We start from the raw sequence: 18755 nt of genomic DNA, 5'->3' as shown, positions 1-18755 counted from the left end.
AGATCGCGCCACTGCACTAGAGCCTGGGCGACAGATTGAAACTGTGTATCCGGCAGAGCCTGGTGGCTCACGCCTGTAATCCAAGCACTTTGGAGGCCAAGGCGGGCGGATCACCTGAAGTCGGGAGTTCAAGACCAGCCTGACCAACATGGTGAAACCCCGTCTTAAAAAAAAAAAAAAAAAAAAATATATATATATATATATATATATTTTTTTTAAGGAAATGAAAAAAATTGTCTCTAAAAAATAAAAAAAAAAAAAAACAGGCGACGGCAACCGAGGGCTCAGAGTCTCATATAAAGAGACGAGACACACGCACACGGAAACCCGGAGAGAGGCAGACAGGATCCTGGCGGCAGAGGGACGAAGGGAAAGGGGACCCCGGGGCAGGAGAGGCGCAGAGCCCGAGCGGGCGGCGGCGGCGGCGGCGGCGGGGCAGGGCGGGTGTCCCGGCAGAGGGCGCGCGGTCGCCCTGTCGCCCTCCGCCCCGCCGGGGTCACGGCGCCCCCTCCCCCGCGCCCTGGCCGCCCTGCTGGGCTATTTTTACGCGCGGACACCGGACACCGGGCTGGGGCTGGGGCGGCGGCGGCGGCGGCGGCGGCCGAGGTGGGGCCGCACCGGGCCGGGCATCGGGGCCACACGTCCGTTCGCGGGTCGCTGGGGCTGCGCGCGCCATGGAGCCGCGGTGCCCGCCGCCGTGCGGCTGCTGCGAGCGGCTGGTGCTCAACGTGGCGGGGCTGCGCTTCGAGACCCGGGCGCGCACGCTGGGCCGCTTCCCGGACACGCTGCTCGGGGACCCCGCGCGCCGCGGCCGCTTCTACGACGACGCGCGCCGAGAGTACTTCTTCGACCGGCACCGGCCCAGCTTCGACGCGGTGCTCTACTACTACCAGTCCGGCGGGCGGCTGCGGCGGCCGGCGCACGTGCCGCTGGACGTCTTCCTGGAGGAGGTGGCCTTCTACGGGCTGGGCGCGGCGGCCCTGGCGCGCCTGCGCGAGGACGAGGGCTGCCCGGTGCCCCCCGAGCGCCCCCTGCCCCGCCGCGCCTTCGCGCGCCAGCTCTGGCTGCTCTTCGAGTTCCCCGAGAGCTCGCAGGCCGCGCGCGTGCTCGCCGTGGTCTCCGTGCTGGTCATCCTCGTCTCCATCGTCGTCTTCTGCCTCGAGACGCTGCCTGACTTCCGCGACGACCGCGATGGCCCGGGGCTCGCCGCGGTGGCCGCCGCCGGCCCGGTGAGAGGCGGGGCGTGGGTGGAGACGGGCGGGGTTTGGGAGGAGATGGGCGGGGTTCAGGGGGGCCTGGCCAATCATAAGGCGGGGCCCGGGGCTGCGAGGGGTGGGTCAGCCAAAGACAGGGTGGTCTGGAGGCGGGGCCTGAGGGTTCCAGTCCGAGCACCTGCCCTGTCAGAAGGTGGGGTTGAGGTCGGTGAGAAACCCCGCGTGCCGAGGGCAGGGCCCTTGGTGCAAGGGGTAGGAAGACAGGAACATTAAAAATCAGAGCCGAGGGGGCCAAGGAGAGCCTGAAAACTCTGGGGTCTGTGCAGCTGGGAAGGATGGGCTGGGGTGGATGAAAGGCAGGCCCCGAGAACACTGCTGAGGGTGCTGGAGCCCAGGGTGCAAGAGTAGGAGGAATCCATGGAAGGAAAGCTGGGCTGAGGGGCCGGAGGAGGGGCCTAGGGCTTGGCTTGCAGAGAAGGTCTTTTTTTGTTGTTGTTTTTTGAGACGGAGTTTCGCTCTGTGGCCCAGACTGGAGTGCAGTGGTGTGACTTCAGCTCACTGCCACCTCCGCCTCCCGGGTTCAAGCGATTCTCCTGCCTCAGCCTCCCGAGTAGCTGGGACTACAGGTGCATGCCACCATGCCCAGTTAATTCTTGTATTTTTAGTAGAGACAGAGTTTTACCATCCTGGCCAGGCTGGTCTCGAACTTCTGACATCAGGTGATCCTCCTGCCTCGGCCTCCCAAAGTGTTGGGATTACAGGCATCAGCCACTGCACCTGGATGTAGAGAAGGTCTTTAAGTGTTATAATCTGGGCTGGGATCGGGCAAGGCAAGGAATAGCTAGGCACAAGGTGGTGGGGCCAGGGCAGGGACCCTCCTCATTTAGAAAATCAACACTGGAGGTGGGACTTTGGGAGAGAAGAGGTTGCACCCTACTCAGACATAAGTTCCCAAGCACGAAGGGGAAGGGATCACCTCTCCAGCCACCACCAGGTCAGGAAACCAGAAAGTTCATCCAGGGATGATCCCTGGGGTCCTGGGAGGAAGTCTGGGACAACCAGGTCACTGGGGACATCGGTGCAGCGGCTACTGACCAATGTGTAAAGAGGAGTTGGGTATTTAAACGATGATTAAGGCTCTCCCAGTGTCCCAGCCCTGGCCTGGCCCTCCCTAAACACTTTCCTCCCTGCAGTTTCCCGCTCGGCTGAATGGCTCCAGCCTAGTGCCTGGAAATGCGCCCCGCCTGCCCTTCAACGACCCGTTCTTCGTGGTGGAGACGCTGTGCATTTGCTGGTTCTCCTTCGAGCTGCTGGTGCGCCTCCTGGCTTGTCCAAGCAAGGCGATCTTCTTCAAGAACGTGATGAACCTCATCGATTTCGTGGCTATCCTTCCCTACTTCGTGGCGCTGGGCACCGAGCTGGCCCGGCAGCGAGGGGTGGGCCAGCCGGCCATGTCACTGGCCATTCTGAGAGTCATCCGACTGGTGCGTGTCTTCCGCATCTTCAAGCTTTCCCGGCACTCCAAGGGCCTGCAGATCTTGGGCCAGACGCTTCGGGCCTCCATGCGTGAGCTGGGCCTCCTCATCTTTTTCCTCTTCATCGGTGTGGTCCTCTTTTCCAGCGCGGTCTACTTTGCCGAAGTCGACCGGGTGGACTCCCATTTCACTAGCATCCCGGAGTCCTTCTGGTGGGCAGTGGTCACCATGACTACAGTCGGCTATGGAGACATGGCACCCGTCACTGTGGGTGGCAAGATCGTGGGCTCTCTGTGTGCCATTGCCGGCGTGCTGACCATTTCCCTGCCCGTGCCCGTCATTGTCTCCAATTTCAGCTACTTTTATCACCGGGAGACAGAGGGCGAAGAGGCAGGGATGTACAGCCATGTGGACACGCAGCCTTGTGGCCCATTGGAGGGCAAGGCCAATGGGGGGCTGGTGGATTCGGAAGTGCCTGAGCTACCACCTCCACTCTGGGCGCCCCCAGGGAAACACCTGGTCACCGAAGTGTGAGGGACAGTTGAGGTCTGCGGGACCTCACACCTCCTTAGAGGGAGGGAGGGAGGGCAGGGTGGAGGGAAAGGCTTGTGGGAGGGGGTTGAGTTTAGGAAGAGCTAGGTTAAGCGGTAATGAGTGGGGGACGGTCTTGGATGGTATGGTTCGGTAGCTCCTGTGGGCAGCTCCCTAAGCAGCAGCGAATGGCAGTGGGTTGTGTTGTGTTGATGGAGACTCGGTGGGTTCCTGTTACACTGAGCTGCACGGAGCTCGTGGAGCCCTGTGGGTGGTGTCGAGGCGGGTTTGGTCATGTCATCTCGTGAGTTTCCTGCGTCGATGTTGGGTTTGGTTGGGTTGTGAGTCTGGGTGAGTGTTGTCCGGCTGTGTTGTGTGGGATTCTGCGGTTTGGTGGGTCCCCTGGGGCCATGGTGAGTCAAGTTAGATGGCCCCCCGTGGCATCATTGAGATTGATTGTGCGGTCAGGCGTGGTGCTCAGTTTCGTTGAGACGTGGTGGAGATTGTGCTGCTTTGCGGTTCTAGGGCCATGTTATTTTAGGTTCTCTGAACTTGTGAGTCATGTAGAAATGGGAAGAGTCAAGTGATAGAATTTGAGCTTTCTAGGTCACACTGGGTTACGTGTGTATGACCGAATGCATCTCGTGGGGTTCTGTTGGGCTGAATAGGCCACAGGGAGGTGAGTCGTGTTGCACTGTACAACCCTATGAGCCCTGTAAGGCCGGTTCGGTGGGGTCACGCCACTGTTTCAATCTCACAGGGCTATGCTGAGCTGAGTTCCATTGAGTTGTATCACTATGTGAGTCCTATAGGAAGCTGGGTTGAGTTGGACCGTGTGAATGAGTTCCATAGGGCTACATTGGGTTGTTTGGAGTTTCGTGGTAGCACCAGGACCCAAAGGTAATAGCAGCGGGGGAGCATCATATATTAGGGAGCAAATGCAGTGGCGAGGGCTGTGGGAGATGTACTGAGCTGGCTCCCCAGCTCACTGCAGGAGGTGGGACTGCATTTTGTATCCATGGGTTTGGGTGTTCATCAGAGGCGATCGGGGTGAACTAGGAAGAGGTGGATGCTCCCCCCGTTTATCCACATCCACTTCGTTGTGCCGTTCACCCCATTCTCCCCTACAGTCTTTCACTCAGACATGGAGCTCAGAGCCCCAAGGGAAGGGGGAGAGGGGGAGAAAACCGCACTCTGTTCAGACATGATAGAGGGACAGAACCAAAAGGATAGTGAGAGAGACCAGCGAGGGATAGAGACCCAGAAAGAGGAAGAGATGGAAACCCAGAGAGACAGAGACCCAGGGAGAGGGAGATAAGGACCTGGAGGGGGGTAGAGCAGAGACGCAGAAGAGGGGAACAGAAATCCAGAGTGAGAAGGGGACAGAGACCAAGAGTAGGGGATAGAAGCCGGGTGAAGTGGCTCACGCCTGTAAACCCAGCATTCTGAGAGGCCAAGGAAGGGGGATTGCTTGAGGCCAGGAGTTCAAGACCAGCCTGGGCAACATGGCGAGACCCTCTCTCTACAAAAAATACAAAAATTAGCTGAGTGTGGTGGCGTATGCCTGTGATCCCAGCGACTCAGGAAGCTGAGGCGGGAGGATCCCTTGAGCCTGAGAGGTAGAGGCTGCACTGAGCCAAGATTGCACTGCTGTACTCCAGCCTGGGGGACAGAGCAAGACCCCATCTCAACAAACATACAAAAAGAGTTGGGGGATAGAGACCCAGAGGGCAGTGTCAGGCTACCAGAGTTGGAGACAGATCAACAGAGTCTCAGGGAAAGAGAATCAAAATAGAAAAGGCAGAAAAGCTGGGCGCGGTGGCTCACGCCTGTAATCCCAGCACTTTGGGAGGCCGAGGTGGGCGGATCACAAGGTCAAGAGATCGAGACCATCCTGCCCATCATGGTGAAACCCCATCTCTACTAAAAAATACAAAAATTAGCCAGGCCTGGTGGCGGGCACCTGTAGTCCCAGCTACTCGGGAGGCTGAGGCAGGAGAATTGCCTGAATCTGGGAGGTGGAAGTTGCAGTGAGCTGAGATCCTGCCACTGCACTCCAGCCTGGTAACAGAGCAAGACTCGGTCTGAAAAAAAAAAAAAAGAAAGAAAGACAAAAAAATGCAGAAAAAGTTGGTGCCCCTGAACCCAAGAGTAATGCACAGTCTCTATTCCATAGAATCACAGAGTGACCCTAAACCAGGTGTGTAGCCCACTCTCCCCGCAGCTCAGGAAGGCTGTCAGACAGGCTGGGGGCCTCACTCTGTCTTCCCGGGGAGAAACCTGAGTCTCAGAGCAGAGGAGTGGCTTCCCAAGGTCTCACAGCTTGTCCCCAGGGGCCAGGCAGGCTGTCTGTCTGCTTCACATGTCCCCGTCAGCCTGCTGGGACACACGGGTCCTCCTGAGTCCCATAGCCGCCTTTCTTACAGACAGGGAAACTGAGGCTCAGAGGAGCGCGTGTTACCCAAGGTCACAAGGCTGAACATTTTCAGAAGTCTTTCAGAACTCGAAGGGCATTTAAGGGAGGAGGAGGAGGAGGAAGGTTGAAATCAAACACATATGGGGCTTCCTTTGGCACAAAGTTCTTTACTTGGATTAATTTATTAAAACCTATCCAGTGGTTTAGAGTGTTGTTGTTATTTTTAGCCATACACACCCCTTTTTGGGGTTAAATAAATCTTCCTTAGAGACACCGGTGGGAAGCATCAGAAGGGAAATTGTTGGAGGAGAACATGCCCCCTCTTGGCAACTCAAAATGCAGCACAGGAATTCATGCGGAAAGCCCTGGTTTCATCTGAGTCCATTTTCATGCAGCTAAAGGGATGAAGGCACAGGTGGTAGAAAGAGTTTGCTCATGGTTGAAATGAATAGAAGCTTTAGGTAGTCCCTTGTCTGTGAAATGGAGAGAAAGCCACATTTAGGGACAGAATGGAGACGGGCCTCACAGTGACGAGAGACAAGGTGGACTCCAGCACAGAGACCTAAAGAGGAGACAGAGAGAGGAGCCCAGGCTGGGGAGGGAGGAGGAGCTCGGAGCAAAAGAGAGAAAGTCAAGGGCGAGGGGGAAGAGGGCAGATGGCCGGGAGTGGGGACAGAGGCCCCCACAAGGGGAAAGGGAAGCAGACAGTGACCCCAACAGAGAGGATGCAAGAGACTCAGAGAAGAGACTGGAACCCAGAGAGGGTGGACGGATAACCAGAGAGAAGAAAACAGGGACCCAGAAAGTGGGGGACAGAGACCTGGGGGGGACAGAGACCCAGAGAGGGGGGGACAGAGCCCCAGAGAGAGGGAGGGACAGAGACCCAGGGAGGGGACAGAGACCCAGAGGGGGGGGACAGAGACCTAGAGGGGGGGACAGAGATCCAGAGAGAGGGGAGACAGAGACCCGGTGGGGGGACAGAGACCCAGAGAGAGGGGGGGACAGAGACCCAGAAAGAGAGGGGGACAGAGACCCAGAGAGAGAGGGCAGGGACAGAGACCCAGAGAGGGGGGGGACAGAGACCCGGGGGGGAGGACAGAGACGGGGGGGGGGGACAGAGACCCAGAGAGAGAGGGCAGGGACAGAGACCCAGAGAGAGAGGGAGATAGAGACCCAGAGACTAGGACCCAGAGAAAGAAAGAAAAATCCAGGGTTGGAGTGAGACAAATCCAGAGAGAAGGGGACAGATACCTAGAGAGAGGGGGACAGAGACTTGGAGATGGGGGACAGAGACTTTCCCAGTCACTCTGGAAACTTCATACCTACTATCCCCTCTAGGACTAGAAGTTAGCAGCTAGAGTCCTCCTGCTATGTGGTGGGATGTCTTGGGTGTTTAGGGACGGGGAAGTGTGGAGAAGTCTGAGAGGTGACCTGAACACACACTTAAAGCCTGGGGAGTGGCCCTTCCCCCCTCCAATAAATAACTGGAGCGGCCTTGGGTGTCGCCCTGGCTGGGATGGTGAGGAGCAGGAAACACCCTAACCCGGGGACACCCTCCTGCCACCTTGCCATGCTATATTTAGGCTGGGGGGTGCGGGATGACCCCCGAGGCAGGTGTCAGTTTTCCTTCTGAAAATAGCGCAGGCGGAGGGGAGGGGAGTCTCAGGGTGGAGGTGTGATGGGGTGCGGGCCCCGCAGACCTCTTGTCTCTCCAGAGACACTCCAGCTCCGGTCCCATCCCTGTCTTTCTGAGGGTCTCTCAGGGGCTCTGTCCCCCTCTTTTGGGGGGTCTGCCCTCACTCTCTCTGGGTCCCCGCTCCCTCTAGCCTTGGTCCCCCTCTTTCTCTGGGTGTCTCCCCACTTTTCCATGCCTTCTCCCATCTCTCCCTTCATCTGTCACCGCGCACCATTTCTGGAAGCAGTTCATTCTGTTCTTAAGACACATCTTTGTTTACCTCTGGGTCCTATGATACCCCGCAGGTCTCTTATCTGAGCTCAGGACAAGACCCTTTCCCCGGTCCCCACCCAGGAAATTCCAGGGGAGAGGAGTATGCAGGAGCCCCCACATCCACTGTCTCCCCGGGCCAGGGGCCTTATCACTGCCCAAGCCCAGCTGGTTAATGTCTAGCGTGGAGCTCCTGGGAAGTGGGGAGGAGAGCAGAGGGTGGGAATCTGCCCCGGGATTGACACGCAATTGGCAAAAGACGGCAAAGGAATCTCAGGCCCAGACTCCTGGGGCTAATGGAGGAGGAGGCTGGGGGCTGGACTCCAGAGTCTGAGACGGGGCGGGGTTGGGAGGTGGTGGGGGGAACTGTGGGCTTAGTACTCAGGCTCCCGGGGCTGGGGAGAGAAGTGGCTGGGGTCGCAAGTCCCGGGTCTGAGGGAGGAGGGGCTGCGGGCCTGGGCTCCTGAGTTTGAGGGAGGAGGAGCTGGGGGCCTGGGCTCCTGGGTCTGAGGGAGGAGGAGCTGGGGGCCTGGGCTCCTGGGTCTGAGGGAGGACGCGGCTGGAGGCTGGGACTCCCGGGACCGAGGCGGCCGGGCTGAGCGAGCCAGGCCTGGCTTCCAAGGTCCCGGCACGCGTGTGCAAGGCAGGATCCCCCGGCCCCTCCTCCGCCGTCGGGCGCCGCCCCGCCCCCGCCCCCGACCCGGGCCTGCTGAGCGAGAGCGGAGAGGAGCCGGCGGGCCAGCGGGCGTCCCTGCAGCCAGCGAGCAGGAGGAGGAGCTGCTGCCGGGCCGAGGGCAGCCGGGGGAGCCGAGGAGGGCGCCCCAGGTAAGAGCTCCGCGCCTCCTCCCCCGGGATTCCGGCGTCCGGGTCGCCCTGCCCTCGGGTGGGGAGGGACGGGGGCGGGGCCGACGGGGGCGGGGCTTGGCGGAGGAAACTGAGGCAGGAGGGGACGTGTCCCAGAGATGCAGCCGGCCTCCCCCAAGGGGTCTCAGGAGTCCAGACCCCCAACCCAAATCGAGGATGAAGAACCCGGAGTCCGCATTTCTTAGTACCCGAGAAGGAGAAGCCTGAATTCCAGAACTCCTGGGTCTGAGTGGAGGGCGCTGGGGACCTGGACTCCTCCTGGGTCTGAGGGAAGAGGGCGCTGGGGACCTGAACTCCTGGGTCTGAAGGTGGAGGCCCGGGATCTGCACTCCCGAGTCTGAGGGAGAAGGCGGTCCTGCTTGGGTCAGCCTGCGCGCCTTTCACTCCCCACCCTTCCCCTTTCCCTACCGTGGAGCCGGGGCAGGCAGCCACTCCAGGTATGTGCGGAAGTCTTGGGCGGGCCCTGGCCTGTCCTGTGAGGAGGGAACATTCCAGGAAGCAGCTTGGGGACCCAGGGCTTCTTGACTGTGGGCCCTCAGGGACCCGGGTGTCCAGGCCAGTTCCGCCCCATCTGGGAGATGAATGGGCCGAGGGGGATGTAATCTATTCTAGCTTCCTTCATCCACTGCCTCTCCCCTCCCCTCCCCTCCCCTCCCTCCATCTGCTTCCCATCCCAGCCAGGAGCCATCACCTGGTTAGAAAAGGGGCCTCTGGAAAGGGGGCGGGGCCTTGACTCCTGGGTACCCTGCGCTTGAAGAGGAATTCTGGGAAGAGGCTTTTCAGGGATCCCGCCCCTTCCCCACCTGCCTCTATAACCTGTCTGTTCTTTTCTTCTCCTAGGTGGTTGCCCCCTCCCTCTCCTGAGATGTCAGGAAGGAGGGGGCCACCGGTGTCCTCCACAGGGGCCCCCCGAAGATTGGGGGCTCCCAGCCCCAGAGCTTGGAGGTGGAGGAGGTGTTGACAGGTCTGGTCACCACTGGCTGTTTCGCAGTCTTCTACACAGCACCCTTTCCCAGAACCACAGGCTTCCCGAACGATGCAGAGAAACTGGCAATATCCATGCCCCTACCCGGCTCTGACCCAGACAGGGAAACTGAAGCCTGTCTCACACGGGCAGGATTTTACCTCCTTAGTAGCAGTTTTGACGTAAACTGGGGTCTTCCTAGGATTCCAGATGGTTGCCTTTCTCAAAATTTTGGAATGTATCCAAGGTGTGGCAGCTTCAGTCTGTAGTCCCAGCTACTCAGGAGCCGCAGCAGTAGGATTGCTTGAGCCCAGGAGTTCAAGTCCAGTGGGGAACCATATAGAGACCTCATCTTAAAAAGATTTGTTTGGGGCCAGGCGCAGTGACTCATGCCTGTACTCCTAGCATTTTGGGAGGCCAAGGCAGGAGGATCGCTTGAGGTAGGGAGTTCGAGACCAGTCTGGCCAACGTGGTGAAACCCTGTCTGTACTAAAAATACAAAAATTAGCTGGGCATGGTGATGGGCACCTGTAATCCCAGCTACTCAGGAGGCTGAGGCAGGAGTGCAGTGGCACAATCTCTGCTTACTGCAATATCTGCCTCTGGGATTCAGCCTTCCGAAGCACATCCAGCTAATTTTTGTATTTTTAGTACAGATGGGTTTCACCATGTTGGCCAGGCTGGTCTCGAACCTCTGACCTCAATTGATCCGCCCACCTCAGCCTCCCAAAATGCTGGTATTACAGGCGTGAGCCACAGCACCTGGCCAGTAGTAGTTGAATATTTATTATTAATCTACAAGTTGGGCGTTACACAAGTCCTAGCAGGCCTTGTGTAGGGTCCTTCAAACTTCTGGAACAAGGGCTTCCCCACAGTCCTAGCAGGCAAGCCTCCCCTGGGGTTCCCAACTTCTGTCCCCACTGACGTTTTTAACCCTCTTCTCTAATCCCAGCCTCCCTCTTCTGTCTCCAGGTGCTCCGAGAAATGCTCCCTCTGCCCTCATGCTCCCTCCCCATCCTCTTCCTCTTCCTCCTCCCCAGTGTGCCAATGGAGTCCCAACCCCCACCCTCGACATTGCCCCCTTTTCTGGCCCCTGAGTGGGACCTTCTGTCTCCCCGAGTGGTCCTGTCTAGGGGTGCCCCTGCCGGGCCCCCTCTGCTCTTGCTGCTGGAGGCTGGGGCCTTTGGGGAGTCAGCAGGCACCCCGGCCAACCGCAGCCGGCGTGGGGTGAGCGAAACTGCACCAGCGAGTCGTCGGGGAGAGCTGGCCGTGTGCGACGCAGTCAGCGGCTGGGTGACAGACCGTCGGACCGCTGTGGACCTGCGTGGGCGTGAGGTGGAGGTGTTGGGCGAGGTGCCTGCAGCTGGCGGCAGTCCCCTCCGCCAGTACTTCTTTGAAACCCGCTGCAAGGCTGATAACACTGAGGAAGGTGGCCCGGGGGTGGGTGGAGGGGGCTGCCGAGGTGTGGATCGGAGGCACTGGGTGTCTGAGTGCAAGGCCAAGCAGTCCTATGTGCGGGCATTGACTGCTGATGCCCAGGGCCGTGTGGGCTGGCGATGGATTCGAATTGACACTGCCTGCGTCTGCACTCTACTCAGCCGGACTGGCCGGGCCTGAGGCCCATGCCCAGGAACTGGTCAGGCAGGAAAAGATCAGAGTTGGATGTTGAGACACCTCAGGGGTGGCCCGGCTGCTCCAAGGACTCCAGTTTGGGAACTCATCGAATGATCACAAAATCATGAGTCTCTGATTTTCAGCTCAAACTGTGCAGGATGGGTGAAACCACATGGGGTTTTGAAGGATGAATAGGAGTTCTCCCACAGATGATGATGGTGATAATAATAACAGCCAATATTTACTGAGCGTTTACTGTTTCTTAGTCCTAATACATAACTCCTCAGATCAACTCTCATGGATATGATCATTGGTGGCCCTTGGGGTTAAATTGCTGACTACTCAGTCTCAGAGGACACCACCTTGCTCATCCTGGAGAGGGGGAGGGGACATTTCCAGATGTGGGTTGGGGAGGATAGAACCTAGAACATGCAAGCCGCTGGCTGGGGGACCTGAGAATATGATCCACAGAAGACCTTCAGGGATCTGGGGTTCAAATGGGAAATCTTACTTGGTGAGAGAACACAGGGGTTGGCTTGGAATATTCTGCTTTGAGGTAATGAGCCACCCATCCCAGGGGGAGTACAAGCAAGGTTGAATGAGAAGTGATCAGGATGCTGGAGAGTTCAGCCCCAGGCGGGGAGCTGGAATCAGGTTTCTACCCCTCTTCCGTGTCCCAGCCTTTACCCTACACTGGAAAAGATATAGATCAATCATCCAGCCCGATGGCCAGCACCATGGCTCATGCCTGTAATCCCAGCACTTTGGGAGGCCGAGGTGGGTGCTGACTTGAGGTCAGGAGTTCGAGACCAGCCTGGCCAACATGGTGAAACCCCATCTCTACTAAAATTATTTTTAAAAATTGGCTGGGCATGGTGGCAGGCAGAAGCTACCTACCTGGAAGGCCAAGGCAGGAGAATCGCTTGAACCTGGGAGGCAGAGGTTGCAGTGAGACAAGGGCATGCCATTGCACTCCAGCCTGGGCAAAAACAGCAAAATTCCATCTCAAAAAAAAAAAAAAATTGTCCAGCTTGAGTGGTACATGAGGTTCTAACTGGCCTGCGCCCTGGCTAGGATCAGGGGCCACTGGGCATTGGCAGCCTTTGAGTGGGGCCAGCAAAATTCAACAGAAGGGGCCCCAGAATCCTCAATGGGGGAGGAGGGATCAGTAAGATTCTGGGCTTGGCAACAGAAGGTAGCCTCAGTTTTCCTGGTCTGACGAATGGGCTAGTGGGATGAGATAATGAGGCTCAAGGAGGCAGAAGCTCTTTTTTTTTTTTGAGTCTTGCTCTGTCGCCCAGGCTGGAGTGCAGTTATGCGATCTTGCAATCTGAGCTCACTGAAACCTTCATCTCCCAGGTCAAGCGATTCTCCTGCCTTAGTTGGGATTACAGGAGTGTGCCACCATGCCTGGCTAATTTCTGTATTTTTTTGGTAGAGGCAGGGTTTTGCCATGTTGTCCAGGCTGGTCTCAAACTGCTGACCTCAAGTGATCTGCCTGCCTCAGCCTCCCAAAGTGCTGGGATTGCAGGCAGGAGCCACTGCACCCAATGACCAAAAGCTCTTTAGAGTGAAGAAGTGACAAGGGAAGTCAGGGACAGATCACATGCCCCACGTGTTGCCAACACACACACACACACACACACACTCTCTCTCTCTCTCTCTCTCAGGTCCAGCGTCCAGTTTTGAGCAAAGGATGTAGGCATCCCCTCCTCTAATCTATACAGACCAGGCCCTTGGGGGCGGGGGCGGCCTGGTTGCCTCGATTTCTACATCTCCTTCTTTTCCATCTGTGATTTTGCTCTTTCTTGCCGCCTTCACCTCTGCCTCTAACTTCCGGTGTAGCTGGCCTCTGGGTTAGTATTAAGAGCTTTCCTTCCATCATGGTCAGTTTCTTCCTCACTGTCTCTCCCCTTTCTTATTGTATTTCTTTCTCACTCATCAAAGCTCTTTCCACACACCCCTCTTTTTTGCTATGTCCCTGTGCACTTCTCTGTGGGTCTCTCCATCTTTGCCCACCCTGCCTACCCAGGTGGAAGTTTTCAACCAAATCAAAGGCAGGCAGGACAGCCGACGCCAGCCTGACTCCTTCAGCACGTGCAGGGAGGGTGGGGGAGCCCCGGAACGTCTGGAAATCGTTACCTCGAGGTGGGTAGGCCTGGCAGAGGAAGAAAGCAGCACGGAGCATCTGGATCCTGGGGGAAAGGGAGAGGGTGTTTCTCATGGATGCCCGGATGTGCTGGGTGCAGTGCAGGGGTCTCTGCCTGGATCTCTGACACCCCCAGGTCTCTGTCCCTCTTTCTGGGTTTCTGTCTCCTCCACCCCCTGGGTCTTTGAAATTCTGAACTTCTCCTTCCCGTTCTGCCCTCCTCGCTTTGAGTCTCCATCCGCCTCCCCGTGCTGTTCTGTGGCCCTCCCGGGGTCCCAGTCCCTCGGTCTCTGGGTCTCTTTCTCACGCTTTCCATCCACATGCCTGCAGGCCCTTCATTGGCTGGGTTCAGGATGGGAGGGTTCTGTCACCCAGGGCAACAGCAACAAACAAGCCAGCTCCTGCTTGGCTCCGGGATGGGGGTGGAACCATGACCAGTGGCACCCGGGCTCCGTGCTGTGGCTCCCCGTGGTCTCCTATCTCTGCCACCGAGGTGCCTGGATCCGGGCCCAACTGGAATCTCACCAGCAGCTGGGTTGCCCATCGCATCATCCCACCGGTGCCCTTCCCCTCACCCACGGTGCAGGTGCGCGGACCCTAGGATGAAGCCCTGGGGGCCTGAGGACCTAGAAAGCTGGGTGCTGAGTGAAAGGGATTGGCGGCTTGGACTCCTGCCTGAAGGAGGAGGGTCCAGGGGTCCTGGGTCTGCAAGAGGAGGCGCCAGGGAAGCTGGATGCCAGGGACTGCAGAGGACAGGATCGGGGGCCAACTGGAAGAGTTTGGGGTGGGGGGGTGATACGGACTACTGAGTCTTCCTAGCTGACGTGTAGCGCCTTCTCTCCAGTCCACGGTCGCGGACCCTCTACCCCTGGCTGCAAAACAGGATTCTGGCATCTGTGCTTTCGACGAGGTCCTCAGCAGATGGGAGACAACCTCTGGCTCGGCCTATGTGCCCAAGACCCATGGCGGGCCCTGCGCCCAGCCCAGAGCCCCAGAGCCTGCAGACCCCACGCGGACTGTGGGGATCAAGGATTTAGGAGAAAAGGTAAGGTTTGGGGGGTGCCGGAGTCCGCAGGGGACAGGCAGGAGACTGCATTTGAGTCCCCTGCGCCTTCACTTGGGTCTCCCGGTCACCTCTCCGCAGCTCAGACACCGCGGCTGGCGCCTCCCACTGACCACAAAATACCAGAGCAGCGAGACGAAGGCGCAGTACACTGGCTATCCCGGCCGGGACCCACGCGCCCCCGAAAACGTCGGGCTCCAGCCCTCGCAGCTCGCAGACCATCACCTAGGGGGGCCTTTCCAGGTGGCTGGCTGAAAGCCGGCGCCGGCGAGACGGGGCGGAGCTCGGGGAGCCTGGGGCGGGGCCAGAAGGAATCACGGCTTGGGGGCGTGGCTAAAAGGTCCTGGGCGGGATCCGGAGATTAGGGGAGCCGGGGGGGGGGGCGGGGCCTCGAGGGGGGCCAGAAGGACCAGTGGGCTGTAAACTTGCCTTCTGGTCTCTAAAGCTGTGGCGGAGCTAGGCGGCGGGCTGTGGAGGGGGACGAGACTAGAATATTCTGAGACGGGGTCGGGTGGGAGTTGGGAGAGGTAACGTGGAGTTGTTGCCCCAGATGCGGCTCAGCTCCAGTGGCCACACCAAGAAGGCTTGGGGCCGGGGGCGGAACCAGGGGCGTTTATTTGGTGGCTGGGGGCATGGGTTTGAGTTCCTTGATCAGCAGGACGTGTTTGGATTTGGGGAGGTGAAGCTGGGAAGGGCGGGTTTGAGGAAGAACGCTTTAGTGACCTGGCGTGAGTGGCAGGAAGGGCTCTGCCTCTGCGGCGGGGTGCGAGGGCCGGGGCCGGCAGGGCTGTCCGGGCCGAAAGAGAGGAATCCTGAGCCCGGGACCCAGGGCTTGGAACGAGGTACACACTCTATGTCTTGGGTATGCCTCCTCCCCCAATCTTCCTCAGGCTCTAATCCCCTGGACGAAGAACCCCGAGCTATCTGGCTGCCCTTTCATAGTATCCGACCGGGGCGTCCTGGCCCGCCGGCAGCTCTATCTGACCACCTCGGCGCGGGACTTTAGGTTCTACCCCAAGTAAGCCGGGCCTTCGCTCGACACCGCCTCCGGCACAGCCCCCGCCTAGACGAGTGCACGCCAAGCCCCTGATGTGGCCCCCATTCTCTGACTCGGTAGCCTCAGCCTCGACTCCTGCATCAGTAAAAATCCAAATTCAGGCTCCAACCACCTCCCCCCCGCCTTTTTTTTTTTTTTTTTTTTTGAGACGGAGTCTCCGTCTGTCGCCCGGGCTGGAGTGCAGCGGTGGGATTTCGACTCGCTGCAACTTCCATCTCCCGGATTCAAGCGAGTCTCCTGCCTCAGCCTCCCGAGTAGCTTGGACTACAGGCGCGCGCCACCACACCCGGCTAATTTTTGTATTTTTAGTAGAGATGGGTTTTCACCATGTTGGCCAGGCTGGTCTCGAACTCCTGACCTCGTGATCCACCCGCCTCGGCCTCCGTACTGAGATTACAGGCATGAGCCAAGGCGCCCGGCCAACCTTTTGTATTTTTAGTAGAGACGGGGTTTCACCGTGTTAGCCAGGATAGTCCCGATCTCCTGACCTCGTGATCCGCCCGCCTCAGCCTCCCAAAGTGCTGGGATTACAGGCGTGAGCCACCGCGCCCGGCCGCCTCTCCCTCTTTTAGCAGCCAGGAATCTTTAATGTCAACTCTCAGGAACCGCGGTAGGACAAGAGGGGATTCTGCATCGGAGGGCAGGGCCTCCTTCCCAAGGAAGTGAAAGCCCCCGTTTCCTTCCCTGGGATGCGAAAGCTCAGTTTCCAGGACCTTAAGTTGCCTCGAGGACCCAGGAACCCAGGCTACACGTGCCGGTCCCGTCCTTCCTAAGGGGTCCTCGCCTCGAAATGCAGGAGTCTGTGTGCAGACTCCTTAGGTCCCGGGGTCTGAACCTCGTCCCTAAGGATCTAGCTGTATCCTCACCATCCTGCCATGCTCCCACAGGAAGGAGCTGTCGGGATACCCCCGCAAAGACTCCCTGACCTACTGGAGCTTCGAAGAGATGCCCCAGGTCAGGGGGCACGGACCGCGGCAGCCGCCCCGACCGCCACGGGTCCGCGTGCCCCGCGCCCGCCCGGTGACGCTGGCCGTGCCGCACGACGGGGCCTTGTCTCTGGCTCAGGAGTCCTACAGTCTCCCGCTGCATCCGCTCCGCCCGCTCGACCGCTTCTGCCCGCTGGAGGCGCCCTGGGGCGGCCCCCACTGGAAGCCCCTGCCGGGCATCCACAGCGTGCCGAAAGCCTACAGCACCGAGAACTCCAGCTACGGCAGCTTAAAGCCGGCGGTGGTGTGAGCTGGCCGGGCACGCCCCGCCCCGGACACACCCCCTGGACCGAGGGGCGGAGCCGACCCGGATCCGGGCTCGCTGGGCGGAGCCGAGCCCGGGAGCTCCGCCCACTACACGGGGTCTGGACCGAGCCTGGGTCACACTCACTAAATCTATCCGCAATGTGCGGGCGGTACTAGCCCAGAAACGCCCCGCGGCTTCGCCGGGAGGGGACTAAGTTCAGAAAATGTTCATGCAGGCTGTGGCCCCGGGGGCAGGACACGCCCCCTGCGGGTGTTTTAAATAATGAGTTAAATAACCTGAACCACACTCATTTTTGGGGACTGCTCCGGGCATCCTAGCTTGAGAGTGGTGTGGGAGAAGGTTCCTAAGGGAGAGGTGGGGCTCCGGCTGAATCCCTCGTCGGTGAGTATCTGGGTCCAGCGGCTCCCCTCGCAGCAGTCTCGCGGAGGCCCTCTCGGACTGGGCAGAAGAAGCTAATACCGAAGCTGCAGCGCTCCTGGGAATCTGGACTGTGGCGCAGGAATGGCTCTGGTGGAGGTGGGTTGACGCTTCAGTCTAGCACATTTCTTGGGTCACGGCCTCCTGCTGGCTCCCCCGCCCCAGGAAGAGACGGGGAGAGGCCTTTCTGTACCCTACTTCCTGTGCCTCCAACGCCGACTCAACCAAGTCTGAGGTCACTTCACCGTGGTCTCCGCCTCACCCCTGGCGCTGGAGCCACTGCGGGGAGAGGGCTGGAGCGCTCCACTGAGCCACTGCTGCGTCTCCCTGGCCTTGTCCGCCTCCCGCCCCCGGGGGGATTAGTGTCCAGGTTACCCCAGGATGCTACCACCACCTGGTGGCCTTGTCGCCCCCACAACCCCGAGGTATAAAGCCAGGTACACGAGGCAGGGGAGGCACCAAGGATGGAGATGCTCCAGGTAAGACTGCAAGGACCCTGGGTACCTTCCACTTCCCTCCAGGCCATCACCAGCATGAAGAGGGGCAGAGGGGCAGAGTCGTGTGAGCTGGGGAAGGAGGCCTTTTTCTGGAGGGGTGTGACCCTGAAGTAAGCTTCAGGTGGAGAAGTCCCTGAGGGTGGGGAACTGAAATGTTGGGACATCTCAGGTCCTCTGGGCTGTGGGGTGGGCTCTGAAAGGCAAGTGTCTGGGTGGCAGGTCCTGAATAAGACATGCCAGGCAGGGTTCCTGGGTCCTTGAGGGTGGTGTACCCCTGGGGATGGGCCAGGGCTCAGGGCTTCAGTCTCAGGCCCGGCTGAAGCACCTGTCTTGTCCCAGGGGCTGCTGCTGTGTCTGCTGCTGAGCACGGGTGGGGCATGGGCATCCAAGGAGCCACTTCGGCCACTGTGTCGCCCCGTCAATGCCATCCTGGCTGCTGAGAAGGAGGGCTGCCCTGTGTGTGTCGCCTTTAACACCACCATCTGTGCCGGCTACTGCTCCAGCATGGTGAGCTGCCCAGGACCAGGGGCAGGTGCTGCCACCACAGGGCGGGGCCCACAGAGGCATGGGGAAGGGTGGTCTGGCTCTCTGGGCAGGGGTTGGGAAATGGGGCTGGAGGGCATGAACAGAGGGCTTCCTGGACATCTGAGTCTGGGACCTGTGGAGGGAGCTGGGGTGCTCAGCTGAGGTGCTGGCCCCTAGACACATGCCCACTCGCCCACCCACATGGCCTTAGGTACGGGTGCTGCAGACCATCTTACCGCCCTTACCCCAGTCGGTGTGCAACTACCACGAGCTGCGCTTCACCTCTGTCCGGCTCCCTGGCTGTCGGCCCGGCGTGGATCCCGTAGTTTCCATGCCCGTGGCTCTCAGCTGTCGCTGTGGACTCTGCCGCCGAAGCTATTCTGACTGCGGGAGTCTCAGGAACGAGCCCTTGGGCTGTGACTACTCCACCTTCCAGGACTCTTCCTCTAAGGACCCTCCCCGCAACCTTACAAGTCCATCCCAACTCCTGGAGCCAGCAGACCCTCCACTAGTCCCACAATAAAGGCTTCTCAATCCGCACTCTGGGGGTGTCTTTCTCTGGAATCAGGGCAACCACACACACACAGGGTGGGACCAGCTTCAAAACAACTTTATATAAAGTCACAGTGTCAGAACTCTGGTAGAAAACAGGGTGGGGACGGGGGTGACATCCAGTTCAGGAGGTATCCATGGTCTCGCCTTCTATGGGGAGAAGGAAGGCCAGATGGTCAGTGTGGCCCAGAGGGCAGGGCCTGAGCCTTTTAGGCCGA

At 59.2% G+C, this 18755-nt stretch overlaps 4 protein-coding genes and 1 non-coding gene across 10 annotated transcripts in view; 4 read left to right on the top strand and 1 right to left on the bottom strand.

Annotated features, from left to right (window-relative positions):
• The first annotated feature begins 570 nt into the window (after positions 1 to 570).
• On the top strand, positions 571 to 5839 carry KCNA7 (potassium voltage-gated channel subfamily A member 7). The gene is made up of 2 exons (XM_008988364.4): positions 571 to 1229; positions 2408 to 5839. The coding sequence occupies exons 1-2, from the start codon at positions 675 to 677 to the stop codon at positions 3221 to 3223; spliced, it is 1371 nt and encodes a 456-aa protein (XP_008986612.2). The 5' UTR covers positions 571 to 674; the 3' UTR covers positions 3224 to 5839.
• A 2439-nt stretch (positions 5840 to 8278) lies between these two features.
• Positions 8279 to 11316, top strand: NTF4 (neurotrophin 4). 2 transcript variants are annotated; one of them, XM_008988362.5, is made up of 3 exons: positions 8279 to 8406; positions 9286 to 9409; positions 10382 to 11316. In XM_008988362.5, exon 3 carries the CDS (start codon positions 10394 to 10396, stop codon positions 11024 to 11026), a length of 633 nt encoding a protein of 210 aa, XP_008986610.1. In that variant the 5' UTR covers positions 8279 to 8406; positions 9286 to 9409; positions 10382 to 10393; the 3' UTR covers positions 11027 to 11316. The 2 variants fall into 2 exon arrangements, with proteins under 2 accessions (XP_008986610.1, XP_078215505.1); XM_078359379.1 differs by lacking the exon at positions 8279 to 8406 and adding an exon at positions 8498 to 8882 and having other exon boundaries at positions 10382 to 11174.
• A 2259-nt stretch (positions 11317 to 13575) lies between these two features.
• SAXO3 (stabilizer of axonemal microtubules 3) lies at positions 13576 to 16826 on the top strand. Of its 2 annotated transcripts, XR_008478456.2 has the most exons (5): positions 13576 to 13758; positions 14017 to 14217; positions 14317 to 14478; positions 15126 to 15253; positions 16180 to 16826. It is a non-coding gene; the product is annotated as a stabilizer of axonemal microtubules 3 (transcript). The 2 variants fall into 2 exon arrangements; XR_013530832.1 differs by lacking the exon at positions 15126 to 15253.
• A 14-nt stretch (positions 16827 to 16840) lies between these two features.
• LOC100391685 (chorionic gonadotropin, beta polypeptide) lies at positions 16841 to 18525 on the top strand. 2 transcript variants are annotated; one of them, XM_078358856.1, is made up of 3 exons: positions 16841 to 17062; positions 17800 to 17967; positions 18197 to 18525. In XM_078358856.1, the coding sequence occupies exons 1-3, from the start codon at positions 17048 to 17050 to the stop codon at positions 18506 to 18508; spliced, it is 495 nt and encodes a 164-aa protein (XP_078214982.1). In that variant the 5' UTR covers positions 16841 to 17047; the 3' UTR covers positions 18509 to 18525.
• A 54-nt stretch (positions 18526 to 18579) lies between these two features.
• RUVBL2 (RuvB like AAA ATPase 2) overlaps positions 18580 to 18755 on the bottom strand; it is a 37733-nt gene continuing 37557 nt past the window's right edge. For all 3 annotated transcript variants that reach the window (XM_035285221.3, XM_035285222.3, XM_035285223.3), the window contains one exon: positions 18580 to 18687. In XM_035285221.3, the coding sequence (XP_035141112.2) occupies positions 18662 to 18687 (26 nt within the window). In that variant the 3' untranslated portion in view covers positions 18580 to 18661. The remainder of the gene's footprint in view (positions 18688 to 18755) is intronic.

This window comes from Callithrix jacchus, chromosome 22, assembly GCF_049354715.1.
Source record: "Callithrix jacchus isolate 240 chromosome 22, calJac240_pri, whole genome shotgun sequence".
In the NCBI taxonomy this organism is placed as follows: Eukaryota; Metazoa; Chordata; class Mammalia; order Primates; family Cebidae; genus Callithrix; species Callithrix jacchus.
This window is presented reverse-complemented; position numbering and strand designations above follow the sequence as displayed.